Source organism: Drosophila ananassae, chromosome XR, assembly GCF_017639315.1.
Source record: "Drosophila ananassae strain 14024-0371.13 chromosome XR, ASM1763931v2, whole genome shotgun sequence".
Classification (NCBI taxonomy): Eukaryota; Metazoa; Arthropoda; class Insecta; order Diptera; family Drosophilidae; genus Drosophila; species Drosophila ananassae.
The window spans coordinates 10,899,111-10,925,071 of NC_057932.1; the positions used below are offsets into that span (position 1 = coordinate 10,899,111).

Here is a 25,961-nt window from a genome sequence, read left to right on the forward strand (position 1 = left end):
TTTTTTTTTTAATCAAAATTATTCGGCCTCTAGGCCCTTCCTAGTTAACTTAATTTAAAAGACAACAAACTTTGCAGAGTTCATCAAAACATTCTATGCCCTGAACCTAAATTCAATGAATTTGCATACATTTTGTAGACTTTAAATTAAAAAAAACATTCCAGATACTGCCAGCATAAGTCGTAAAAGGTGTGGCACAAAACATTACATAACTAGCATAACTGTGCACATAGGTAACATTCATTTTATTTAAAATAAATATAAATATAATAATTGAAATAAAAAAATTTCCAATTTAAGTGCAAAATTTTCCTCTTAAGTAAGATTTTGAGAAAAAAAATTATTGATTTACGAATTTTAAACCAATCAGCTATTGTTTAAATCGAAATATCACTGTGGGGCCTTATTTTGTCTTATTGGAAATATAAAATTAAAAAAAAATAACAAAAATAAATAAAACAGAAATAATATGAAGTGAAAAAATAAAATAAATAAATAGTGCCATACTGAACCTTGAACCTTCTAGGGTTACCCTTTACACATCAGCCGAGAATTCTACCGTTGTTTCAGGGTACCCGAAAACTTCGCGCGAAAACTTTTCTTAAGGGGTCCTGGGATAAAAAAGGGCGTTTTTCAATAATTTTTTTTGCATATAACAAATGAAATATTTAAAAAAAAGATACATATTAAATAAACATTTTGTTCCAATCGGTTGATTATTTCGATGAAATTTCTCGCCTTTTTTTTTTAAATAATTCTAATTTCGGTTAATACCTTTTAAATGATATCTCAAAGACCTGGGTAAAATTTCATTAGGGTCGGTTGAGTATTTTGCGAGAAATCTTGTCAACCGACTTTGCAAACATACATAGTTTCGAGAAAATGGCGTTTGCGCTCTGCCGATACCTGCCTATAAAAATTTAAAACAATATTCTAGAGATGTTATTGAATTCAACAAGACAAAGTAAATTGATTTTTTTGGAACCGCGAAACCCATACAACCCCTAAAGTTATGCTGTTGCTCCGAACTGCTTTAAAGTTTTAGTTTTAGGTGCTTCATATGTGTATATGATATAGTATTCGCTCAGCCCCTTGTCCAAAGAGTGTTATTGATTATTGATTCCGAATTATATTCAAGATTAATATCAATATCAAGGTATTGATTCAAGAACGGCTGTCTTTTTTAAGAAATATGAATGTGCTGTGCAGTACCCGAAAAAGAAACCTTGAGTTATCTGTCTTTGAGGTAGAAGTTGAGAGTTATCGGAGCTCTCTCCAATCTTTTTGAGTTTCCAGAGTAGGAGCCACTTCCGTGAGGGAGACTTAGCCCTCAGTAGACACCAAGTACATACATACTAGGGAGCTTGAACTCTGGCGGAATTGATTTTCCATTCAGTGGCAGAATTGGCGAGGGCTGGGAATGACATTAGCCCCATTAGCCGACAGGAACTGCGCCGGAAATTGTAGTCCCTGCCGGCAGAGCTGAGCGACAAAAAGTACGTTCGAACGAATAGCAGTTCTAGGCCATTCCCCTCTTCTGCAGTTTTAAATTAAATTCAATGTAGCTCTCAAGAATGTGCACTGCGTTTTCGGGAGATTAGATAGCAGGTGGCAGGCTCTCGATGGCAGGTATTCCCGATCTGGGCCCAGGCCCTGGCCACTGCATTCAGCGAACAGTCGTGACAAGTCTCCGCCGTACTTACGTATTTAGATATTCTTGATTAGCATCAGCAGCTGAGTCGATAGGGAAGATATTCAGCTTTTCTTCGGCCATACGCACTCTCTAATCTCCTTCTGTGGGCTCAGGGTGTCACTTGTTTCCGCATCAGACAGCTGAGAGTCTGTTTATAAATCAGTTGGGGAATAAGACTTAATAGAAGGGACCGTAAATATTATGAGTTTGGTTTTAAAAGTCACAAAATCATAATTATTTTCTGAGCAAAGTGTCTGAGTTTTATTCAGTTTTATCTAATTTTTTTTGCATTTTTTATTATTTTGTGAAAATCATAACACAATAGTCATTATTTACGGTCTCTGCTTGATAGTCTTCTGAATACATTTTTTTTTAGTAAAAAATCAACAAAAATAGAAAGTAAGAAGGGTATCTGGGCTTCTGCTACGCCCTTCTTGGACCCACTTTATTTGCTGTGCCCCTTTTCGCGGGGGGTCACGGAGCCGTCGCTTTGAAGTGGCGTGGCAAGTTGATAAGCGAGAAGAGATAGATAATCATGCCGTCTACGTAAGGAGGGCTGGAGGAACTGATAAACACACACAACCGCACACTAATTACCATCGACGTCTCGCGACGTCGGGGGGCGACTTTGTTTACGGCCTGGGCCGGAGCAGAAACCTTTTATCGATTCGCCGATTCGGCAGTGATGTCATGGGGATGTGCGCGGCCAGATGCGCCGGGAGGACGGCGTGTTAAGGTCGGGGGAGCACTGTTGCCCAAATGATGCAACCAGGGGTCTCCCATTCCACAGATCCATAATTCTGGGAAGGGTTTCCCTCCGAAGGGCGGCATCTGGGGGCTTATCTGTTTACGGCTCTCTATCGAGGGGGGAGGCTTTTAATCGATTACTTTTCTGATTTTTATTGCTCTGATGAAGTTTTTCAAGTAATTGCATCTATTTTTTATAGTAGTTTAAGCCTAATTGGCTAAATTCTATACGTGGTCTTTCCAGCCAAGTTGAACTTTTGAGACTTTTTCGAACAAAATAATTGCGAAAATAGGAAAAGTAATAGGAAAGATGTACAAGTATCGAGTATCTATAATTGAGAAACTCTCTTAGTCCCTATTAGCTTTTGTTTTTGTTTGTAGGGGATCTGGTGGGCTTAGTGTTGCCAATTAGGCTATTTTCCCACCGTATGTAACCAAATGCGGGATATGTATTTGCGAGAAAAATAGCTACTTTAAAATAAATATTGGCGTAATTTAAGCATTTGAATATTAGTTATTGATTTAATGTACTTCAAAGCTTTACGAATCCCCAATAAAATAAATTATTTTTTATTCAATTTAAATATTCAACTTAACTTAATATATTTAATTAAACATAAAAGCATTTTATGGTTTCAGAACATAATGTATGTATCTACAATGGAAATTGATCAGCAGGTTAGAGTAAACCCTTTGCTATTTAGCAGTGGCATCGGCATCGAGTCAGGGTTTAAAGTTCAAAGGAGGGAGTCGTAGATCAGCAGGCAGAAGTCTGCCGCAAAATCAAAAAAAGAAGTTATACAAATGTCATTATACCAAAAAGGGGGCGTCTTGCGTGTTGCTTGAAGTTGAATAAAGCTGAACTAAACACACGCCTTTGTTAATTTAATAATATACCATCAGTATCCGGTACTTCACAATGAATAATCGATCGCAAGTGAAAATGCCCAAGGAGGCCAAACAAATTAATTTTTTTTATATTTTCCTCTCAAAACATCGATGAAACATTAATATTTTTAAAAATTGAAATATTTTTAAAATTATTGAAATGCACTCTGATGGTTGTATTAAAATTAAAAATAAATTTAAATAGGTATTCACTTGGCCTCATGAAAATCTTAGAAATCTTATAATTGAGTATAATTTAATATTGCTGATGGCTCTTCCAGACTATCAGGAAGTGGAAAATTCTGAGCAACTTCTTTGAAGGGCGTCATACTTAATAAAGACTCCTGAAAGTATATTTAGTTGATAAAAAATAATGGCATTTTTTATTTTACCATTTTATTTAAACAATTTTGAAACTTAGCTTCCAATATTATAACGGCTCGCCGACTCATTAAGGCTCATTTAAAGTTTCTATATTCTGCCTAATAAAAAAATTTAAAAAAAATAAAAGAAATCTGCTCTTGTTATGCATTGTTATGTATGCATGTACCTTTCCTTTGCTTTTTCTCTTGATAAGATTAGACATCGATGGTCGATCGAACAACATATGTAGATGTTCTTGCATTTTTATACCCTTGCAGAGGCTATTATAATTTTGGTCATAAGTGTGCAACGCAGCGAAGGAGACATCTCCGACCCTATAAAGTATATATATTCTTGATCAGGATCACCTCCTGAGTCGATATGAGCATGTCCGTCTGTCCGTCTGTCCGTCTGTCTGTCTGTCGGTTTCTACGCAAACTTTGCACACATTCTTTTTTTCCTTGCAGGTAGTATATAAGTCGGAACGGCCGGGATCGGTCGCGTTATATCCTATAGCTGCCATATAACTGATTGATCGGAAATGCCATAACTTTGGAGGATACTTTGGAGGAAGATAACTTTGTGTTTTTTTAAGTTGCAGGGTTGGGACTTTCAACACATGTTATATTTGACCAAATATCTTATGTACAAAATTTCATAAGGATCGGCCGGCTAAGTTAGAAAGATGAGACTTGGTACAGATTACTCTTTGGGCAAAATAATTCAATATGCCAAATTTCATAAGGATCGGCCGACTATATACGATCCGCTATATATCTATATATCTATAAGATGCGTGGCGCCACCTAGCGGACTGCGACTCAACTGAAAGGGTATATCAACTTAAGCTCCGCCCAAAGTTAGCTTTTCTTTCTTGTTATAAGTTATATGTATAAACAAAATCCGCGCCAAGCGTGGATGCAACACTGCATCCAAGTATTATTTGCCCTTAGATGCAGCTGACGATGGGAAGTGCTGTGGCAGTTACTGTAAAAAATAAACGTTGTTTAAACGCTTATTTAGTTTGTGTCCCGAAGAGCTGGCAACACTGGTTGGGCTGCGCCGTCAAAAGTGTTGCAACATCTGCCGGCAACATGTTTCCTTGTCGGTAATTCCGCCAGCACTGTCGGCCATTGTCGCTCTTGAAGTTTTTGTCGGCAGGTCTGTGGGCCAGCCAGCGAGTAGCCGCCCAAGGGTCATCAGCACCGCGAGCTCGTGGTACCTCAAGTGTGCGGTTGGCCACATGTCCTCCCGCCGACAACAAGGACACTTGGCGGCCTCCTTGCCCGGGGCGCGCTCTTCCTGTGTGCGTCGGTAGGTCGCTGCACCCAGGACATCTGCAATCCAGTTTGCATATTCGGTTCAACAACCCGGCCCTGGCCTGGAGGTGGCTTTGCCTCTTTTGTGGAGAAACCACTCCGTCTGCGGGTCCCTGGGCTGTCAAAGGCGTTGGTTACGGCTCTGAAGTGGCCAACTGATGGCTGTATGGTTTGCCATTGGTGATGGATTCCTCAAAGAATTAATCCAGTTTCCCATTTCTATTGTATTTGCAAATGAAAACTTTCAATCAAACTGGCAGCAGCTTAGAAGACTTGAAGAAGACATTTCACTGTGGGCAATTTCACCACTTTTTCTGAAAAAAAATTAATTTCTAAAAATAAAGATATTTAAATGCAGGTTCTTGAAGTGTAATATTAAGCCAAAAGTGGGCGTGACAGATTTTCACAAAAATATAATTTTTTGGTTTTAATTTAAATTAATTCCCTAAATTTATATGAAATTTACTTTAAAATTAATATCCTCTTTATCGATATTTTAATTGAACTCTTTTAAATCTCTTAAAATATTCCATTTATTTTTAATATTTTAATCAATTTAGCAAAAAGATATTAGTTGAGTGTTTAAAATAGGCCTTTTTTCAAATTTAATGCTAACAGATGCAGATAAAAAGCTTAGAGATTGCCTTTTTTAAATATTATTTATTTAAAAGTTTTTAAAAAATTATTAATTAAATTATGAAAAACAATTAAATTTTCTTCAAAAGACAAGACATCTCATGAATGGACTCCGCTGGACTCACTTTATATCTCTTTTCGAAAATCAGATTTTATCCAAAAGTACGTTTTCTTAGTTACATACATACATGTGATTTTAACATTTTATGGTCACAAACACATAATATAATCCGCACATATTTAAACTCATTCAAAAAAATTTGGGTATTAGGCTTCAAACTGCCGTTTTTTGTCCATTGAAGCTGCAATTAAATTTATGTATATTCTCAATCATGATTTTTGCGGTCGGAAGGCTGTCCTTGGTTGAATATTGATTATTTAAATAAGGTTTTTTTGGACAGAAAAGTGGTCAAGTGTTCCATGGTACATTGTGATAATAATTGCACGTACCAGACTTTGTTCCAAAGTAATGAGACACTTGAACTAGCACTAGCCTACACATTAAACCGCACACTCGTGCTGGCTTGAATTACTTCTAAGTGGGATTATTAGCCATGATTGCCCCTAAACTTGCGCGATTACTGATTCGTCTAATTTCATTCAAAGTGCCCTAGGAAAAGGCTCAAGTTCAACCAACAGCCCTTTCAAAGTGGCCTTTCTCTTTGCCTTTCTTTGGCAAAACTTCAATTAGTTTTGAAACAGCTTGTTTTTTGAGCTTAAAATGCAGAGACAACTTTTTAATGACAATTTTTCATTTTTTTCCTGACTTGACTTGTAAACTAACTAGTTTGGCGGCTTGGCTTTGACAGTTCCAACAAAATCCTAAACCTCAGACCTGCGAATGGCTTTTTCCTTCAACTAAGAGACTGTTTTTTTGCAGAGTTGTGGGTAGACTTTGGGCAAACCATTACTGCAATGGTAAAGAACATATTTTATGTCATCGACAGTGGCTAGCTTTTTTCGAACGATGGTCAAAAGAGTTCGAGGATCTTTCCACCACTAAGACTCTATATGTCTCTCTGGTTCGTCTATCCTAGAATATTTCTCATGCGTTTAGAGACTGCATCACCTAGATCATCAAAAGGGTGTAGAGTCTGTTCAAAAGCCTTTTTTAATGGAAAATATGAAAAATTTAGACTTGTTGGTTTAATGTTTCTAACAGGGTGATTAGGTCCTTCCGACTCCTTTATAGAGCCGATTTGTAGATCTAGTTTCCCCGAAAATGATCTTTTTCTTGTCCTTGATCCCTACATCTAATTAAATCTAAAATTATTCAATCTCAAGACATTAAGATTTTTGTTAATAAATAAATAAAAATAAAAAAATGAGGTTTCTATTGTAAGATATTTATTGCAAATATCGGATATAACTAGTTTCTTGTAATAATAACTTAAACAAGACTTTGAGCTTGTATCCAGTGACGAGCAACATGCCAAGACCGAAATGTCTAGTATCCAATTCCAATGTAAATCCAATAGAGTAAGACAAAGTAAATTAACAATATTTTCGAAGCTTTCTCTGCGCAAATGGCCAGAGTTCAATTCCTGTCTAAGAAAATCTATAAGATCTATTTATTTATTTTATTAAGCTATTAAAAAACACAATTTGTTGAGGATTATAGTGTAATAAATTAAAAAAGACATCGAAACAGATGGACAAATCAGACTCTATCCCTACTACAATAAAGTAAATCAAAATTTATTAACTTTCAACTGTTTGGACAACAGTTTTGGAAATAGAACAGTAGCTTTTGATTGGTGTCAAATAAAAAACCTCTTTTCGAAGTAAAATACTGGTGACAAACGCGTCTGTAATTCCCAAAATATCTTATATGTCAAAATACAAAAAAAATTCTATAAAACGTACACAAAATTGTACATTAAATTAAAAAGCATTAAAAAGCATTCTTAGGCGGCATGTGTCTTCGTTATATTTTTTTTCTAACTAGATGTAATATTTTCTAACTAGATTTTTTGGAAAAATGCTGTGTGTTTTTGAATATCTGTTGAGCGAAACACTGGATTGGGATGGCTGAGGTGTCATCCCACGCCAAAAGTAGAATGTGATTGGAGAAAACTATTTTGTCCAATGTTCAAGCTCCAATTCAAAAATGATCAAAGCTATGCTTTGATAAAATTGTCTGATTAAAGCTATACCTTTCGATTGGTGTATCATTTAGTTTAGTATCATTTAGATCATATACCTTCCCTTATTTATAGCATTCTCCTCTCGCTCTTTTACGCAATACAATTTTCTAAAAAATAACATTTATTGTTTAAGATTTATTGAGTGTTTAAGATAGCGTGTTAAAGCATCAAAAATATGAATTAAATATTTTTATTCTTAAGTTTGTTGTTATTTAGGCCACTTCCAGCTACTATTTGTTGGTTATAATTTATTTAAATAGCAAGTATTGTACATTTGTATATTGAATTAATCTGTGTGGATTTGATAGTTTGTAGTTCAGACTAAGTATTTCGAACAGAAAACATGCAGAATATTAACGATAAAACCTGTTAATAATTCCTTGATTTAAGCATCCCATTAAGCGGAAAACTTTCGAATTGAAAATCTCGAAGCCTCAAAGACGCAAGCAGATACCAATAATATTAATTTAATTTGCTGCCAGTGGGAATGCAAAGTGTTTGTTTAGAGCCACTGGAAAGAGAATTTAATTATGAGTAGTTGGCGGATGAGTAGTTTCGGGCAGACGATCTGCTCGGCCTGTAAACACTTGCAGTTCCTCAACAGAAGCAACAATTACTAATGTTTGGCCCTGGCCGCGTAGGTTATGAGTAAAATGGCTAGGCCCTTCTAGAACCGCATTTTCCATTATTGTTTCGACACTTTCGCTGACAGCTTCGACTGACCAAGAAACGAGGCTACTGTCCGCCTGTCCATCTCTCCGCCTGTCACTTGGAACTAGACAGTGGCGTGGCAACCAATCATCCGTTCGAGTGGAAGCACAGATCTCAGCCAGGAAGACTCTACACACCTCTGCGTACATACATACATCGTTCTGCAATGAGTTCTAAGAGTTGAACTCCAAGTTTCGACGAAAAATGAAAATGTGAGTTGGAGCGCGCTTTCCACGGATTGTATTTTTACCCGGAACAGCTCAGGGGGAGATGCATTCACACAAGATTACCCCTCGGGGCAACTAATACTCCCATATTCCGGCACTCTCCGGCCGGAGTGTGTTAAAAATAAAATTTTATTGATTTTATTTTGTGCGGTGGCCTTTCAGAGTCACTTCCAGCGCGCCCTTGCGTTGCACTCGGCTTTGCCAATCGGCTCATTGGCGCGCCACCATGCCACCACGCCCTCCGCCCCTTTTGGCACCTACACCTCCGCCGCCGCCGGCAGTCATTGTGGATGCAGAACCACGCTCCGGCTTCGGTTACGGCCTGCGGTTTCAACATGTGTATTCCTGACGCGTCTCTGGGCATTTTTAATACCCGGTACTCGTTGCAAGGTACAAGGGTACAAGTCGGCTTCTTGAATGAAACACAAATGTATTCGCAATAACACGCGTTTATGAAACACATAGGCACACAGTTTAAAAATCAGAGACAGTGAATAATGACTTTTGTTATGATTTTTATTTTAAAACTCACAAAAAAATCATTATCAATTGATTTATTTTTTCGCTCGGAAAATAATCATTGTTCTTCGAAACATCACTCAACTCAAGATTTCGGTCTATTTATTGAATATTTTAGATATCTGATTGAATATCTCCTTCGACCGGGTATATACATATGTAGGTACAAATTATGTACCATCATCCGTACCGTTAAAAATGAGATAAAACGGGATAAAACACAGAAACTTTTCTCAGAAAATGATGATGTTTTTGTGATTTAAAAAAAAAACTCTTAATAATTACGCATAACAGATATGTATGGCTTTTGTCAATTAGGTTTTTCTTGTAAAAAACTCTAGTCTGGAATAGTCTGGATGGAAAAAATAAAAAACAACACAATGATAGAAACATCTCCATTTATGGACACTTTGACATCCGGCACCTCATTTGTAACAAATCAGAGGAAGAGTTCATTGAAAAACATAAGAAACATTAAGCAGAAACACCAATCTCCCAATTATGCGTCAAGCCCAATGATCAATAAAATACAGAGTTTGTTTTGTTTTCATAAATTTAACATTTGGGGAGAACCTCATAAGAGGAATCAAAATAAAGTAGTCTTTAAAATAGACCCAACTAGGGGAGGGAAAAAATAGGCTAGGGAGCAAGCCCAACTCTGTTTTTTTTTTTCAACAATGTTTCAACAACACACAAATACACATATTGATTAAAACTAGTCTATTTTCTTGATCATGATCAGCCCCTGAGACGACAAATGCCATTATTTATTAGCGCTATAAATTTGTCAAAAATGCTGTTCAGAAACCTTTCTTATACATACTATGTGTATAGGAGTTTTTTTACCATAAAATATGTAAAATTTTTACCATGAAACCACTTTGTAGCCAATTTTGCGTATTAGATAAATAGAAAATTTTAATGTTTATGAATAATGTTAAAAGAATTATAAGAGCTCTTAAAACTGTATCTTAAAACGCAGTAAATAGTAGACTTATTCATAAATTAAAAAGTTTTTGTGTTGTCGGGTGGGAATTAGCATAAGTGCGCCAATATTTCACTTTAAAAATTTGATAGTTTTAATTTTCAATAATTCTACTACGTTTATTTTTTATTCTCTAAAACATATATTTATTTTTAAATTGATAAATTGAAATAAAAATAAGTAAAACCATAAAAATATAATTTAAGGATGCACATATCTCACAGTTTATAACGCCAATTCACAGAAAGGGTGTTTAAGATTCGGCTCCGCCTGGAGGTAGCTTCCACTAGTTGTTTACATCCAAGCACTAATTTATGAAGAAAAGTAATGCATCCACAGGCTGCTCGGACACTGCAATACATTTTCGAGTTTATATTTGGCGGAAGTCGTCTTTCATTTTTAGTAACTGCGCGAAAACAACAAAATTTAAATTTAATCAGGGAAGCAAACTAAAAACTTTACAAAAGCGAAAAATTGAAAATAATCATTATTTTTTTGCTGAACTTTTTGAAGTTATTTTTTATTTTTAAATAAATACAGGAAAATAAAGACGTTGTTGGAATTACAATTTTTGCTTTGTGCAAAGACCTGTCATTTTTTTAAAGAACAATCACAATTATTTTTTAAACATAATTCAAATAGATATCTTCATTATTTATTGATACAAAACACTGGAATACTTCACCTTCCACTGCTCAGGCAGGGCTAGAATTTTAGACATACATAGTTCAAAACTATCATTTTCAGTTTTAAAATAATTGAAGAATTTCTTCCACTCTCTTGGTATATAATCACATACTGTTAAGTTATAATCTTATTAATTTAAAAATGCAGTTTCAGTGAGATCTGAAGCTATAATAGTCTAAATTGAAGGGAGATTAAAGTATAGTATAAAGTATCTTAGAAAGAAAGAAGAGATAAAGATTTTGAGCTTAGAAAGTACAATACTTGTAGATGCAAGATACTTTTACCTCAAACTCAAGGTTACCAGAGACATAGATATTCAAGGAGTATCTGAATATAAATAGACTTCCGCAAGTGTATTATTTTTAATCGATTTAATGAAGGTTTCTTTGGCTTTTATGTTGACTGAACCTATAAAAAGTGTATGGAGATTGAATATTTAATAGCAATGTTACATATTATCCATAAATTATGAATAATTATTGCATTAATATTCTCAGCACACATTTTCCATACGAAAACTTCAATGAAAAAATATGATTCTTTTCGAGTTATTTGTAAAAATGACAACCTATTTTCGCATTTAATATCCCCTGAACTATCCCTAGATATATTTATTTATTTATATAAAACTAGCTTAAAGTTAAAACTAATAGTTAACTGGTGGGGAAGAGCAATAGCGACTAGTGGCCTTCACCTCATCTTATTGAATAGAGTTGGCTTAATATAATTAATTCGTGTGTTGTTCTATGAAGGCAGATAGTATACAATTTTGCAGGAAATAGCAGATTCAAAATTATTTGGGAATCGGTTTCTTTAGAATTGGCTAGAGCTAGGATAGGGTTTAAGTCGCTAAAGGAAGAGGCACGTTGGTTGGCGATTGCTGGACAGAAGCACAGAATATGCCTGACGTCTATTTGCTCTTGTTGCGTTGTGGACAGATGTGGTGAGCGTTTGTTAAGGGGTTAGGTGGGTTTACTCGGCAAAAAAAGGCTATTTTTAATCATTTTTTTTTTTTATATAAAGAATGAAAAATTTTATTACAACTTTTAAGTTTATTAAATATACATATTTGAAGAACAATTTCTGAAGTGTTCAGAAATAAATATTAAACAGTCTGCCATTGAGACGTAATTTCTGGTGACCCGTCGGAAAAAAGGTGCTTTCGCGTTGACAGCAAAATTCCTGACAGAATCATCCGAAATGAAAAGAATATTTTCTTTTAGTATAGACCTAAAACTAGAAACTGAACGAAGGAAAAAAAAAAGAAGTGATTTTTGGACACCTTTTGAAAAAAAAATTCAAATTTTGGTAAAACTTGTTAAAAAATTTTTTTTATACCCTTGCAGAGGGTATTATAATTTTGGTCAAAAGTGTGCAACGCAGTGAAGGAGACATCTCCGACCCTATAAAGTATATATATTCTTGATCAGGATCACCTCCTGAGTCGATATAAGCATGTCCGTCTGTCCGTCTGTCTGTTTCTACGCAAACTAGTCTCTCAGTTTTAAAGCTATCGAGTTAAAACTTTGCACACACCCTTCTTTCCTTTGCAGGCAGTATATAAGTCGGAACGGCCGGGATCGGTCGACTATATCCTATAGCTGCCATATAACTGATTGATCGGAAATGCCATAACTTTGGTGTTGGTGTTTAAGTTGGAGGGTTGAGACTTTCCACACATGTTATATTTGACCGAAATATCTTGTGTACAAAATTTCATAAGGATCGGCCGACTATATCCTATAGCTGTCATAGAACGATCGAAATTGGCATAACTTTGTTGTTTGTTAAGTTAAAAAGATGGGATTTGGTACAGATTCTATTTTGGGAAAAACAATCTGATTTGTCGAATTTCATAAGGATCGGCCAACTATATCCTATAGCTGTCATATAACTGATTGATCGGAAATGCTATAACTTCGTTGTTTTTCAAGTTAGAAGGATGGGAGTTTCAATGGATTCCTCTTTTGGCAAAATAATTCGATATGCCAAATTTCATAAGGCCGACTATATACGATCCGCTATATATCTAATAATATAAGATGCGTGGCGCCACCTAGCGGACTGCAACTCAACTGCAAGGGTATATAAACTTCGGCTCCGCCCGAAGTTAGCTTTCCTTTCTTGTTTTAAATAGTTTTTATCAACGAAAAAAAAATCCTTCGTTAAAGTAATCGAGAATCGTATCTTGAAGGCCTGTGCAAAATTTTATCAAGATCGGTTGAGTATTTTCCGAGAAATCTTGACAACCGACTTTGAAAACATATGTAGTTTTGAGAAAAACGCTTCTAAAGTTTGCGCTCTGCCTATACCTGACCTCGAGCGTCCACCTTTTCAAGGCTGTATCTCCGAAACTTTTATTCGAATATTGGATAATATTCTCGAGATAGTGTATAAATTTATAAGAAAAAAAAAATAGATTTTTTTTAAGCTGCCAAACCCACCTAACCCCTTAAGAATGAATGACCGAGTCTCAGCCTATTTAGAGAATCCCAAGATAAATTAAATGATTGAATCTGTATTAGCATGATTGATAATTTAGTTAATAAAAATAAATAATTAAAAAAACATAGAAGCCCTCCAAAGATCGAGGTTAGCTTCTACCATAATGTGTGAAAAAAGGAGTTCTTGTAATTACAGGTTTTTGGTGATCGATTGCCTCGAAACTATTAAACAGGTGTATGTTTTTATAAACAAGGAACAAAGAGGAAAAGTCCACTATAAATATTATCTCCAAAGAACTAAAGATGTAAGCTTTCAGAAGAAATTTCAGTGAAAATGTGTTGGATTTATCGATGAGGTTGAAAGAGTTCTCAGAGTTGGGCTGCTTTTCAGTTTCAGTTGAAAAGGCAAAAAGCTACTGAGCTCATCGCTCGGGAGCGTGGGTGAGTGGGTGGGTGGCTTGGGGAAGACGTCGAGAGGGGGCTGCGTTTCCAAAGTTTGTTTTTTTGTTTTTTTTTTGTACATAGGTATTGTATCAGCTGGCAGTGCATTGCACTGCATTGAAGAGTCACGTAAACAGAGGTGTTGGGCCAGCGGAACCCACCTGAGTCTACCTGAGAGATAAGCCGGCAGTTGACGCTGCCCTCCGCGCGCCTCTTGCCTGGCTCCACAATGGATGCGGCGGAGATGACTTCTGTTCGGAACTAGTGGCAAGTAGACAGTCCAGATAAGAGAGCACACTGCGAGAAAGGCAAGTGCAGCTTAAAAATAGAATAGGGGGTAATTACTGTAACTATTGTTTACATCAATAATTTGGTAGCTCTTCTAAGAGAACCCTTCGATTTGAAAGTTTCAAGTCATAGCTTCCATTAATAGTTGTCTTTAAAGGCGTAATGCTAGAAATACATAAATAAAATATGAAATATTTGAAAATATTAAGCAACTACATCATAGTAGTATAGCAGGGGAGCCCAAGTGGGACTTCCTACTACTAGCTAGTAAGGTCATATGTAGTTGAAAGGTTCGAACTTTTATGAAAAAATAAATATATGGAAAATATTTAAATTAGTGACCTTCGGAATCCATTAAAGAATAAAATAAATAAGAACGAATAAGACTCATCATGATGATATAACTAGTCATTTTTTAAGTATTTTTTAGATAAGTTATATGGCAGCTATAGGATATAGTCGACCGATCCCGGCCGTTCCGACTTATATACTGCCTGCAAAGGAAAGAAGGATGTGTGCAAAGTTTCAACTCGATAGCTTTAAAACTGAGAGACTAGTTTGCGTAGAAACAGACAGACGGACATGCTCATATCGACTCAGAAGGTGATCCTGATCAAGAATATATATACTTTATAGGGTCGGAAATGTCTCCTTCACTGCGTTGCACACTTTTGACCAAAATTATAATACCCTCTGCAAGGGTATAAAAAAATGTGGCATATGTATATAGTTTAAAATTTAAATGTGTTAAGAGGCCCAAATTTATAACATTATTTATAATTTAAAATTTTATTACAATTTTTATTACAAAATAAGTTCAAAAAACAAAATACTTATATTTCATGAAGATCTGCCTCCCCACGTAGGGAGGGGACAAGGAGTTATTAACCTGCTTGGCCCGCTTTAGACTCCTGCCGAAATCGAAAAGAGTGAAGTCTCAATCTTAATGAAATAATTAGATTATAATCTTAAGAAAATAATTTTCTTTTCGATAAAATAGCGGCTATAAAAAATAAATTTGTTCACTAATTTTTTTTTTTTGAAAAACATTATAAATTGTAAATGAATAGTTTTCGTTGTGCGATAAAGTGAAAATACAATTATTTTAAATAAAATCCTTTCAGGGACATCTAAACTGTAGAATTATGAAAAAGCATTTCGTTTTGTATCTTTTTCAAATTTCAAGACTAGGCTTCGGGGTCTAGACTTTAGTAAGTGTTCCCGCCAATCAAAATTTACTAAACCAAAGTTTGAAGATTTAAGCTGAAGAAAACTTAGTATTTCTAAGTATATAGTATTCTGTTGGTCCGACACTGGGACTGTTTATTCCTCTTCCGATATGTTTTTGAAATAAAATTCAAAACAGCCATATCTTGGTTGAGAAACCCCTTTTATGATTTTCCGCATTTTGAATTCTCGAATCCATTATAGAAAACCCAAAATGCACTATAGTATAGTTATAGTTAAATCGAAATAATTTGTTTATTTCGCGATGGAGAAGCCGTGAAAGTGGTCGGCGAAACCCGGCAGCGGATGCACTAATTGATTTTATCTCGGCCGCCGGCAAGGCCAGAGCCAAAAAGGGGACTTGTGGGCCTCTGTGAACCCGGCCGGGTAATGGAATACGGCGGAGAGGTTCCGGCTGGGATATAATTAGTTTTGTGCGAGTGGCCGCCAAGAGACAACTTTGTTGTCCACCAGAACCTGTTCTATCGCTTTCCTTTGAGAGCGCCCGCCGCGGATGTGGGTGGTGGGTTGGAAATCAATTTTCTTGCCATATGGCGGATGAGCTCGGTGCTCTGGATGGATGGATGGGGCCCGTAGTAAGGATGATACATGCGATCCATCTTGGGACCAATGTGTGCCCCAACCGAATGGAATTTTGCATTTCCCGCTTCTGGCTCTATGTCTGATTTTTATTGATTTGTTCTTCGGGCGCAGGCTTCCTTCTATGCAGAGACAGTTCAGGGGCCACACAGACCGTGTTCTATAGCGGAGGAGATGCGGATTGCCTTTTCTCTAATGCCAAATTGCGTCACTTGGCTCTTTTATGGCTTTTGCTCGGTCTGCGGCGGGGCGCCAGACGTCGAACGCGAAAATTGGAAATTGAATTTTGATTGATTGGTCGGGAGTCGCTAGAACGAGGCATTTTCTGGTGCTGGGTCCATCAGCTTGTGGAGAACTCACTCGGTTCTCCCTCGGCTTGGTTGAAAGGGAAAGGGCCAAAGCCCCTCGCTGTACTCGCCGTGATCTTGGGGCGGCGGGGCTGCCGTCAAAGAACCGCGAGTGGCCCCCAAACGAGAGTGAGTGTCCGTCATTCGAAAACACGAAAAACTGTCAAGTTTCATTTGGCGCGAGGTGGACTTCAGGCGGACGAACAAATGCACATTGGAACGGCCATACATATACCTGATTTCTTTCCAAAAATTTAATTTTCTCTCATTTCTATTTATTTCATGGATGTGCTTGTATTTTATAATGCCACGGAATGTGTGCATGTTTGATAGAAATTTAAATAATTGCAAGGCACTGCAGTTTTTAATTCGTGAATTTGAATAAAATAGACTCCTAATTAATCACTAACCTTAAACTAGCCTTCAAGTAATGATTATTATTAATTATGAAGCTTTTAATTACTTATGCAACCGGTACAAACTACAAATACTTGAGCAAGGAGATTTAAAATTATAGTCTTCTAATCTAGAAATTTGAAAAAATCTAAAAATGAAGAATATATATCTAAGGGATTTTTTTTTAAATTTTTCTTGTTTTTGAACCAAAAGCCGTTTTAGTTTCGTCGTTTAGAATTTCTTGAAACTACTTCTTCGATCCGCTTGGTACGATATATAAAGTTCTAATATTTAAGAATTTTGAATTTAAAATTGCTAATATTTTTCAAAAACTTTACAAAGTCAACAAATTTGTTCTATTTTAGCTTTAGATAGTCACTATGATGTCACTAAGAACCAATTAATTATTATTAAATTATTTCAGTATAATCTTTATCGCATTAATATTGGGAATTTTTCATTTTTTCATTTTTCGGATGGCTACAGGCGCCTAAATCTTGTCCAGCCGGACCCAACCCTAGTTTGGAAAGTTTATTTTTTTGTTGGAAGTTAGAAAAATATCAAACTCTTTTTTATTCGGCTCTCTTGACTAAGACTCGTACTCGTTGAATCAATTTATGTTTATTAATAAATGAAATGAATAATAACTTTACCTGCCCCGCCCTTACCATACAACGTTCCGTTCTCCTCCACAACCATATTACCACAATAGCCATCCCCACAAATAAAAACTCGGAAAACATCCTCAACATTCTAGAGAAGAGTTAGAGAGTTTCTAAATGTATAAAGAAAATATCTAGTAATTATAAATGCACAACAGTTATTTTAAATCTGAATCCATTGCAAAATATGGTCATTACCATAACCCATGGTATAATATGGTATAATACCATAACCCATAAAACAAGATGAACCAAAGGCCTTAGCTATACTTAGCTCTTAGCTCTTAGTTTAGAACTATTTGTTAGCTTTAGATTAATAAATAAAATAAAATAAATACAACAATTGTTGACAGATAATAGACCAAAAAGGTTTCCTAATCAACTTCAACTTAAAGATGTTTTCTAGCCACAAGTACTTGTATACTTGGAGTGCTCAACAGTCAAACTCTCAACCACAATTCTCGTATAATCAGGTGTCGCTGTAGGGGAGTGATATTGTTACTTTAGATGACTTTATAGACTTTATGCCTGGCTTATAGACTCTTTTAAAAACAGATCTTTTAAATCTTCTCATTTGAGAAGAGACTTTAGCTTGAATCCCAACGCATAGCCAGAAGATCTACCATTCCCTGGATCTGTTTGATTTCTTTCAGTGACATGGCCATCTATCGAGGTGTTTGATGGGAAGTGTGGGTGGATGGGTGGGTCTGCTGTTGGAATTACTCAAGCCCCTTACAACCAACTCGATTCATCGATCAATGGAGGGCCATCGTACGCATTAATTGGCTCAGTGCCGCAGTGGCATTGGGGAGAACGACATCTCGCCGCCACCTACTACATGTAGGACGCATTAATATCATTTCCAAAATACGCACGCAGCCCCCACTTGATATGAATGTGTAATGGCGGCGCAGGGCAGCGATTTTCCGGCTTGTTTTTGGTCTTTTGCTGGCAGTGGTGTGGCTCGGATCGAGTCCGAGTTCGATTTCGAGCCCGGGCCGTGCGATGTGCGAGAGGGGGCTGGCACTTGCATAACTCAGAAATGCCTTCGGACAAGTAGAATAAACAAATTTTGGACAAACGCCGCGGCTATGGGGCTATGGGGCTATGGGCTGCGGGTGTGTGGACGCAATGTGAAAATATTCACGTCTCATTATATTAATGTCACTGCGAAAATGCAAATTCGAAATGCGCACATCCCGAGCGATTCAAACAGCCCACATGTAGTGGAGCCGAGCAAACAGGCAAACAAATTGGCGACGAATCAACGACCGACCGACTGACTGACTGACTGACTGAGTGACTGGCTCTTTCTTGACGTCTAAATTCGGCGGGATCTTGGCGACAACTGTTCAAACACCAGGCCCAACATGATCCGCTGGATGGGTTGGGGGCCCGCAGGGGAGAGCTCTGCGCGATCGCTATTGGAGAGGTTGTTGACCAGAAACTGAAAGTGCCCAGCGCCGAAGGGCTCTTGCGTAAGTGTGGTCATGAAAAGACTTCTGTCTGTTTGGCAGTTCTATTGATTCATAATTACGAAAACTATCTTTGAGTTTGAGTCTCCAGGCGATCGCTGGCTGCCATCACTCCCAGACTTGAACTGCTCGTTTGTTTACCAAACAAGCTTGTTTGTTTGCATTTCCCGGCTTTGTTTTCGAATTTAATGTTATGTTTGGCTTTTGAAACCTGTCAGAGGTAAATAATTGTTAAAGGTGAAAACGAAGCTAGGCTAAAAGTCTGATATTACGTACATCTATATCTTATCGTACCATCGATGCTACAGCAGAGCTAAATGAATAGTTTTTAAACTCATAAGGAGAGTGTACATTTCTATCAAAACTATAATTATAATTATTATTATTGTATAATTATAATAATAATATAATGCAAGGGTACAGTATATATACTATTAACGGAATAAACTGACGAAGAATGATACAAGCTCCGTAATAAAGTTAAATTGAATAAATCAAACATGTCATCAGCAGATATATAAATAAAATCTATTTATCTGATTTAGTTAGCACCAAACAAGCTCCGTAGTACAACCCAAGATTATTTAGAAACATAAATTGAAATAGATCCTAGTCCTTACTGAAGCCATTTCCATTGCAGCTTAAATTCGACGAAAAATATTATATAAGATAGACCATAAATTGGAGCAGTATATGCGTCGTAAGTAGAACCCACGTTGGGAACAAAAAAATTTTCAAGTCATATAAGCTTTTGTAATAAGCGGACTCCAATCGAAATTTTATGGGTCCTAAACTAATTCCAAAGCTTCTAAATTCCAAAGTAAGGAACTGCATTTAAAAGTAAAATAATTTAATAATAATAATAATTAAGTATAAAAGTGTACAAAATGCATTTTTAAGTAAAATAAATATATTTCTAATGCAATAACATTTTATTTAAATAAAACATGAAATGAAAATAATGAAAAAAATTAAGTGATATTATTCAGAAATAAAAGATATATTCAGAATAAAATATAAATCCATTGAATTTTGGTTCAAGGCAAAGTTAGTAAATTTGGTTCTTAGAGTTTTTGAAGGATAACACAGTGTTACAAAAATGACAAAAGTGAATGAACTTTTGAAGTGACATAGTAGGAATTGTTCATTGGGTCGAGTATATCACAAAACCATTTTTGAAATATTTTTAACACCCTCAAAATCTTGATTTATGGTTAAAAAACCGTTTTTCGGGACTTGTTTGCGCTTAAAAATTCCTGAAGGCGTTTTTTTCAACCGATTTCAAAATTTTTGGTGTTTTTTAATAGTGAAATGTTGTAGCTTTTGAAAAAAAAATATATCTTCGATTTTGTTAAACAGAAAGAACAAAATTTTTACATCTGAAACTGAAGTTTTCGACTTTCGTTCGTGTTTTTCGGATTTTGATGCCAGTTTTTCGGTACAACTTAAAAAAATTCGGCCATTTTTGATACATATCAATGTTGTCTCATTCATTCTGAATAAAACGAGACAAATTTCGTCAAAAAATAATGCAAATTGGTGAAGTTATAACGCTTTTCCCAAAAAAAGTCAATTCAACCTAGCGAGCGCTCCGGAGTAACAATGTGTATAAGAATAAGAGTATATTGCTTTCTTCTGACAAAAATTCTGTCATTTATGCCACATATTAATATTGTCTCATTAATACTGAATAAAACGAGACAAATTTCATTAAAAAAAAATACAAATTGTTGAAGTTATAACGCTTTTCCCAAAAAAAGTCAATAAAACCATGGGAGCACTATAAGAGGAAGAGCATATTCCTGTCTTATACACACAGGTACTCCGGAGCGCTCGCTAGGTTGAATTGACTTTTTTTGGGAAAAGCGTTATAACTTCACCAATTTTCATTATTTTTTGATGAAATTTGTCTAATTTTATTCAGAATTAATGAGACAACATTGATATGTGGCAAAAATGACAGAATTTTTTTAAGTTGTACCAAAAAACTGGCATTAAAATCCGAAAAACACGAACGAAAGTCGAAAACTTCAGTTTCAGATGTAAAAATTTTGTTCTTTCTGTTTAACAAAATCGAAGATATATTTTTTTTTCAAAAGATACAACATTTCACTATTAAAAAACACCAAAAATTTTGAAATCGGTTGAAAAAAACGCCTTCAGGAATTTTTAAGCGCAAACAAGTCCCGAAAAACGGTTTTTTAACCATAAATCAAGATTTTGAGGGTGTTAAAAATATTTCAAAAATGGTTTTGTGATATACTCGACCCAATGAACAATTCCTACTATGTCACTTCAAAAGTTCAGAATCACTTCTGAAGATTACTGTGTAATCTATGCGCATCCTCCATCAATTTTCAAATTCGAATTCTTACTTTTGTTCAATAAATAACACAGGCCAACAGAAAAAAATCTCCATGCATAATTTCACCTGCTCCATATCCTTTAGGCTCCCCTGAACCAAAGCCCAGAACAAACATAGGTTCCATCACCCACAGTTTCCGCGGTACACCTAAGAGAAGAAATTTATCAAATATAATATTACCATTTATTGAACTATTTAGGCCGTTTAAATGCGTTGAGCATCATTTTTTTTAATGCATATAATTTTTATAATGTATGTATACCAACTAAAATAAATAATTGTCATCCAGCAGTTACCATATCTTTGGAATATTGATCCAAACTGAAATCTGATGCTTTCTCCCCAAAACTTTTTCCTATGGAAGATTTTTTTTTCTTATTGAAATCAGTAGATCATACCATGTTTGGATTTAAGGAAAAACTCGAAATAATTTTATTGAATTTATTATAGTTAGTTAAGCAATATTTTCTTCAACTAATTAGGAGTTTTTAATCTCATATTTTAAAAAAGTCATGCAATGGTATATCAACTTCCGCTTGGTTTGTCTTTGCACAAGGACAAAGAATTGTAGAATTCTAATCCTTTTTTTTTCAAACTCAAAAATAATATTTCATATATCTGCATCTCTATATATAATATAAATCTTCTGGCATTCTAATTCGGCTTAAGACCGGCTCCTGCGTAAAAACTTTAATAGATTATAATAACAATAATATAAATTATTAAAAATAAAAATATTAAAAATAATAATAGGGTTTTGAGGCAAGTATTTAAGAGTATTTTTTCTACATATTTCTAATAGGATGCCTTGTTATTGTTGGTAGGTGATGGGTGGCTTGCAGGGCAGCTACAGCCCAACTCCATTGTAAATCCTTTATCCCTTGGTGGCAACTTGGCGACACCTGAAGGCGACCTTGGCGAGAGACCGCTGTGCCTGCAGCTTGACATCATCCGCCACCCGAGGAGGTGGGCGCACACCTTATACCGTGCACCTTCCACCAGCAGCGAGCTGGGGTGTGTGGCAACTGCCTGTAGCCGCGCTGCCTATAAATGTTTTCATGCCTAATTGATTTAACGTCTCTGGCCCGGCCGAATATAGACATCGATCCATTGGCGGCGGCCAGGTATTCCACGCTGCACTCGTTAGAGCCGGCTAATTACGGATTTTATTTGCGAAATTAATTTGCAGAATATTTTAATGAATTCGGTAGATCGCCGCATACTAATCGCCATTAATCTCCCAACGAAGACCCTTGTCAGCAGAACTCTTTCGGGTGTGCTCTGCGGGCCTCTTCAACTGCGTGGGATGACCACTGACCACCGCCCACCGCCCACTGTCCACTGGCATCGCTGGGACATGTTTTTGAACACTGATTGATTTCACGTCAGCTTGTGGCTGTTTAATTTTAGCCGATATTTTCGGCGCACAGCAGGAGAGGTTATTTCGGGCTGCTCCGCTCGTCGTTCGTCGTTCAGGTTGACGCTTTCCCCTCCATTGGTTGCGTGCCACGAACCGAGCATACGTCCATTTTCTACTTTCCACTTCCCATTCCCCAAAGAGCCACCCACCACCCCAATCCACATGGCCAGCGTGCAGCGGCTGAAGGTCAGCTGCTCGAAATTCTTGTCCGTATTTGCCGTATTTTTTAGTTTGCTTGCCACCGGGACCCTTTGAGTGCTGATACCCTGTACTTGTGATGAACAGGAAGTGTATTAGTTCTCCTTTTACGTGTAAAATATACAAGCTAAAAAATAATACTCACAACTAAATGTATGAATCTGTAAAAGGCAATTTTAGTGTTAAGCACTCACCTATAAAGAAACGAAATAAATATTTCCATACAAAGCTCTTTTTGGCGACGGTCCACATTTTCAGCGCCATTTAATTTCAAAGAGTGTATAAAATAAATTACGTGCAAGCTTATGAAACAGATTTTTGGTAAATGAAAATAATTTAACAACTTTGTACACAGATATATGGTAGTATCCATCCATATATCATATGCGCATTTCCAGATACAGGCCAACCAGGATCAAAATGTTGAAAATCGTCGAATTTTTCCAGTATGTTCTTATAGAGAAAAATCCAAATATTCATTATACAGTTGTTTTATAAAGTATCTCAGTTGTTTTCATGGTCATTTTTCACTTTAAAGTGACTTTTAAATTTTAAATTTTTTTTCAATTTTTTTTTCAAAGTTTCATTATTTAATTTGCAAAACTTTCGATTTATTCACAGTCCTTAGGGACACACAGTCGACAGTCACTGGATAAGAAGAGAAAATTGTAAGAAGTCAGCAATATGGTTCTGCAGAAAATTCTGGTTTTGTGGGAGTTTAGAATAACATTTGAAAAGTACTGGGTATCAGTACAGTCGACAACAATGGGCCTAAAAAGCCAGAGAATTTCAAATATGGAAAATATAATGAATAATATTGTACAATATATGTTAGATGAGTTTAAGATGAAATATTTTTAATTTTTCTCTGTGGCACAGAGTCTATGCTCCGTCTTGCCACTGATTTTGGCAAAGTTTTCGTTTAGTTCTTGAGTGGTTCTCAAGCTTCTGAAGCGATGCTGAGATGAATGGAGAGAGAATTCTCGCTTTGGCAGAGAAGAGTCCCTAAACTTTTAATATTTAAGCCACAAACTAAAACCTACGCGTTTAATAATTCTTTTTATTTTTTACTCTTCTCTCGACAGCCCAGGCCAACACACCCCTTTTGGCGAACATCGGAGGCAGCCGCCCACGAGCGGCAGCGGCGGCGACGCCGCATGGACCATGCCGTGAAAGCGACCCGCGGCCGCCCGCTGAACACGCTGCGGTTCGAGAACGACGAGCTGGAATGTCTCTACCAGCGGTACACCCTCAAGCTGCAGCGCTTCTCGGTGCTGGGCGTGGTGGCCCTCGTCGTCGTTCTTTGCGGCGTCATGGCGGCCTTGTCGCTGTCCTTCAATAATGCGCCCACCTTCCAGGTAATTGCACTGGAAAAAAAAGTGAGCTTCCAACACTAACATCAACATCCACTCTCACATCCCCACAGAACATTTTCAACGCCATCGTGTGCGTGCTGTTCGCAGTGATCCTGGTCCTGCTGCAGTGCTCCGTGATCAAGGACCACCACCTGCCGACCCTCTGCTACGGCATCCTGCTCTTCACCGCCAGCATCTGCGTGGTGTCGATGCCCACCCTGGGCAGTGTCTTCCCGGTGGACACTAAGGAGGTGATGGCCGAGGGTGTCTGGCAGATCGTGTTCGTGGTCTTCCTGGCCTACGCGATGATGCCGCTGCAGATCTGGGAGGCGGTGGCCTTCGGAATAGCCCTGCCCTCGGTTCACATCAGCCTGACGGTATACAAGATCTTCACGGACACCCTCCGGTACCTGGAGTATAACCAGCTGATTGCCAACATCGTCATCTTCATCGGCGTGAACGTGGCCGGGCTGGTGGTCAACATCATGATGGAGCGGGCCCAGCGACGCACCTTCCTCGACACCCGTAACTGCATTGCCGCCCGGCTAGAGATCCAGGACGAGAACGAGAAGCTGGAGCGCCTGCTCCTCTCCGTCCTGCCCCAGCACGTGGCCATGCAGATGAAGAACGACATCCTCTCGCCGGTGGCCGGCCAGTTCCATCGCATCTATATCCAGAAGCACGAGAACGTGAGCATCCTCTTTGCGGACATCGTCGGTTTCACGGTCCTCTCCTCCCAGTGCAGCGCCCAGGAGCTGGTCCGGCTGCTCAACGAGCTCTTTGGCCGCTTCGACCAACTGGCCCATGTAAGCAGAGGGTATTTTAAAGGAATTAAATAAAAGTATAGGGATATATGGGCTTTTACAGAGTTCCTGGTTCATGGTTCATGGTATTAATGGTCCTCCAGGATCGAAAAATATAATGTTCTATGTAATAGAAATTTATATAATAGAATAGAATAGAATTTTTTTGTGCATTTTTATAAGAGAATGTTTAAAATATGTTTCAGAGTACATACCACTTTTATGCCCAAGAGAATATTGCCATTTACTATGTAAAATTAAAAAAATGATTTTTATTTATTTTTAGCTCAAGGGCAGTTTCATATCATTGACATTTTTGCTGTCTTTATACCAAATTTCCTTATAAGGTGTCTTATAAAAGTAAAATTCAAAAACACCTAAAAAGTGGTTCAGTTAATAGATATGTATGTATGTCGGGTCAGGCAGCAGCCGCCACTCATCGTTCTAAATGAAGCATACTGAGTTTAGATATTTGTCACAAGTTCTTATTGCCGTAGTTGGTAGTTGGTCGCCTTCAACGAGCCTATCTTTAGAGAGCTTTAGCACCTAAGTCTGTGTCGGGACTCACTCTCTTTACCAATTTCACTGCACTCGCACTATCAATTGGTCTATCTTTGGATCTTCCAATTTCATCTGCATGCAAACAAAACATATTATAACGTTTAATTTATAATCCTGGTTATATTGTTTAGAGTGGATTTAGGATAGTTGTTGAAAAATCTCACTGACTGAACAAGATAATTTGCAAATAAGTTTATGGAAATCTTTGTTCCGTGCACGATTTACTATAAATAGAATTTTAAAAACTACGCAAGGCATCATATCCATTTCAAAGAAGCTTCAACGCACGAAAGTTTAAAATTAATTTTTTATTTTAATTTCATTAAAGGCAAAATTTCAGAGGCAATATCCTCTGGGCTCGCTGAAATTGGCATTGGAATTGGTTGACCTCACAAGCCACAAGCGAGTCTCTTGATTTTCAATAATAGAGCTAATAAAAAACTATTTATTAAGTATT

The 25,961-nt window shown here is 36.9% G+C and overlaps 1 protein-coding gene across 12 annotated transcripts in view; it reads left to right on the forward strand.

The window, feature by feature from the left end:
* The window catches only part of LOC6504270 (Ca(2+)/calmodulin-responsive adenylate cyclase), a 57,496-nt gene that overhangs the window by 13,078 nt on the left and 18,457 nt on the right, over positions 1-25,961 (forward strand). For all 12 annotated transcript variants that reach the window (XM_032452969.2, XM_032452971.2, XM_032452974.2 and 9 more), the window contains exons 2-3: positions 23,871-24,143; positions 24,212-24,946. In XM_032452969.2, coding sequence (XP_032308860.1) covers positions 23,943-24,143; positions 24,212-24,946 — 936 coding nt within the window. In that variant the 5' untranslated portion in view covers positions 23,871-23,942. The remainder of the gene's footprint in view (positions 1-23,870; positions 24,144-24,211; positions 24,947-25,961) is intronic.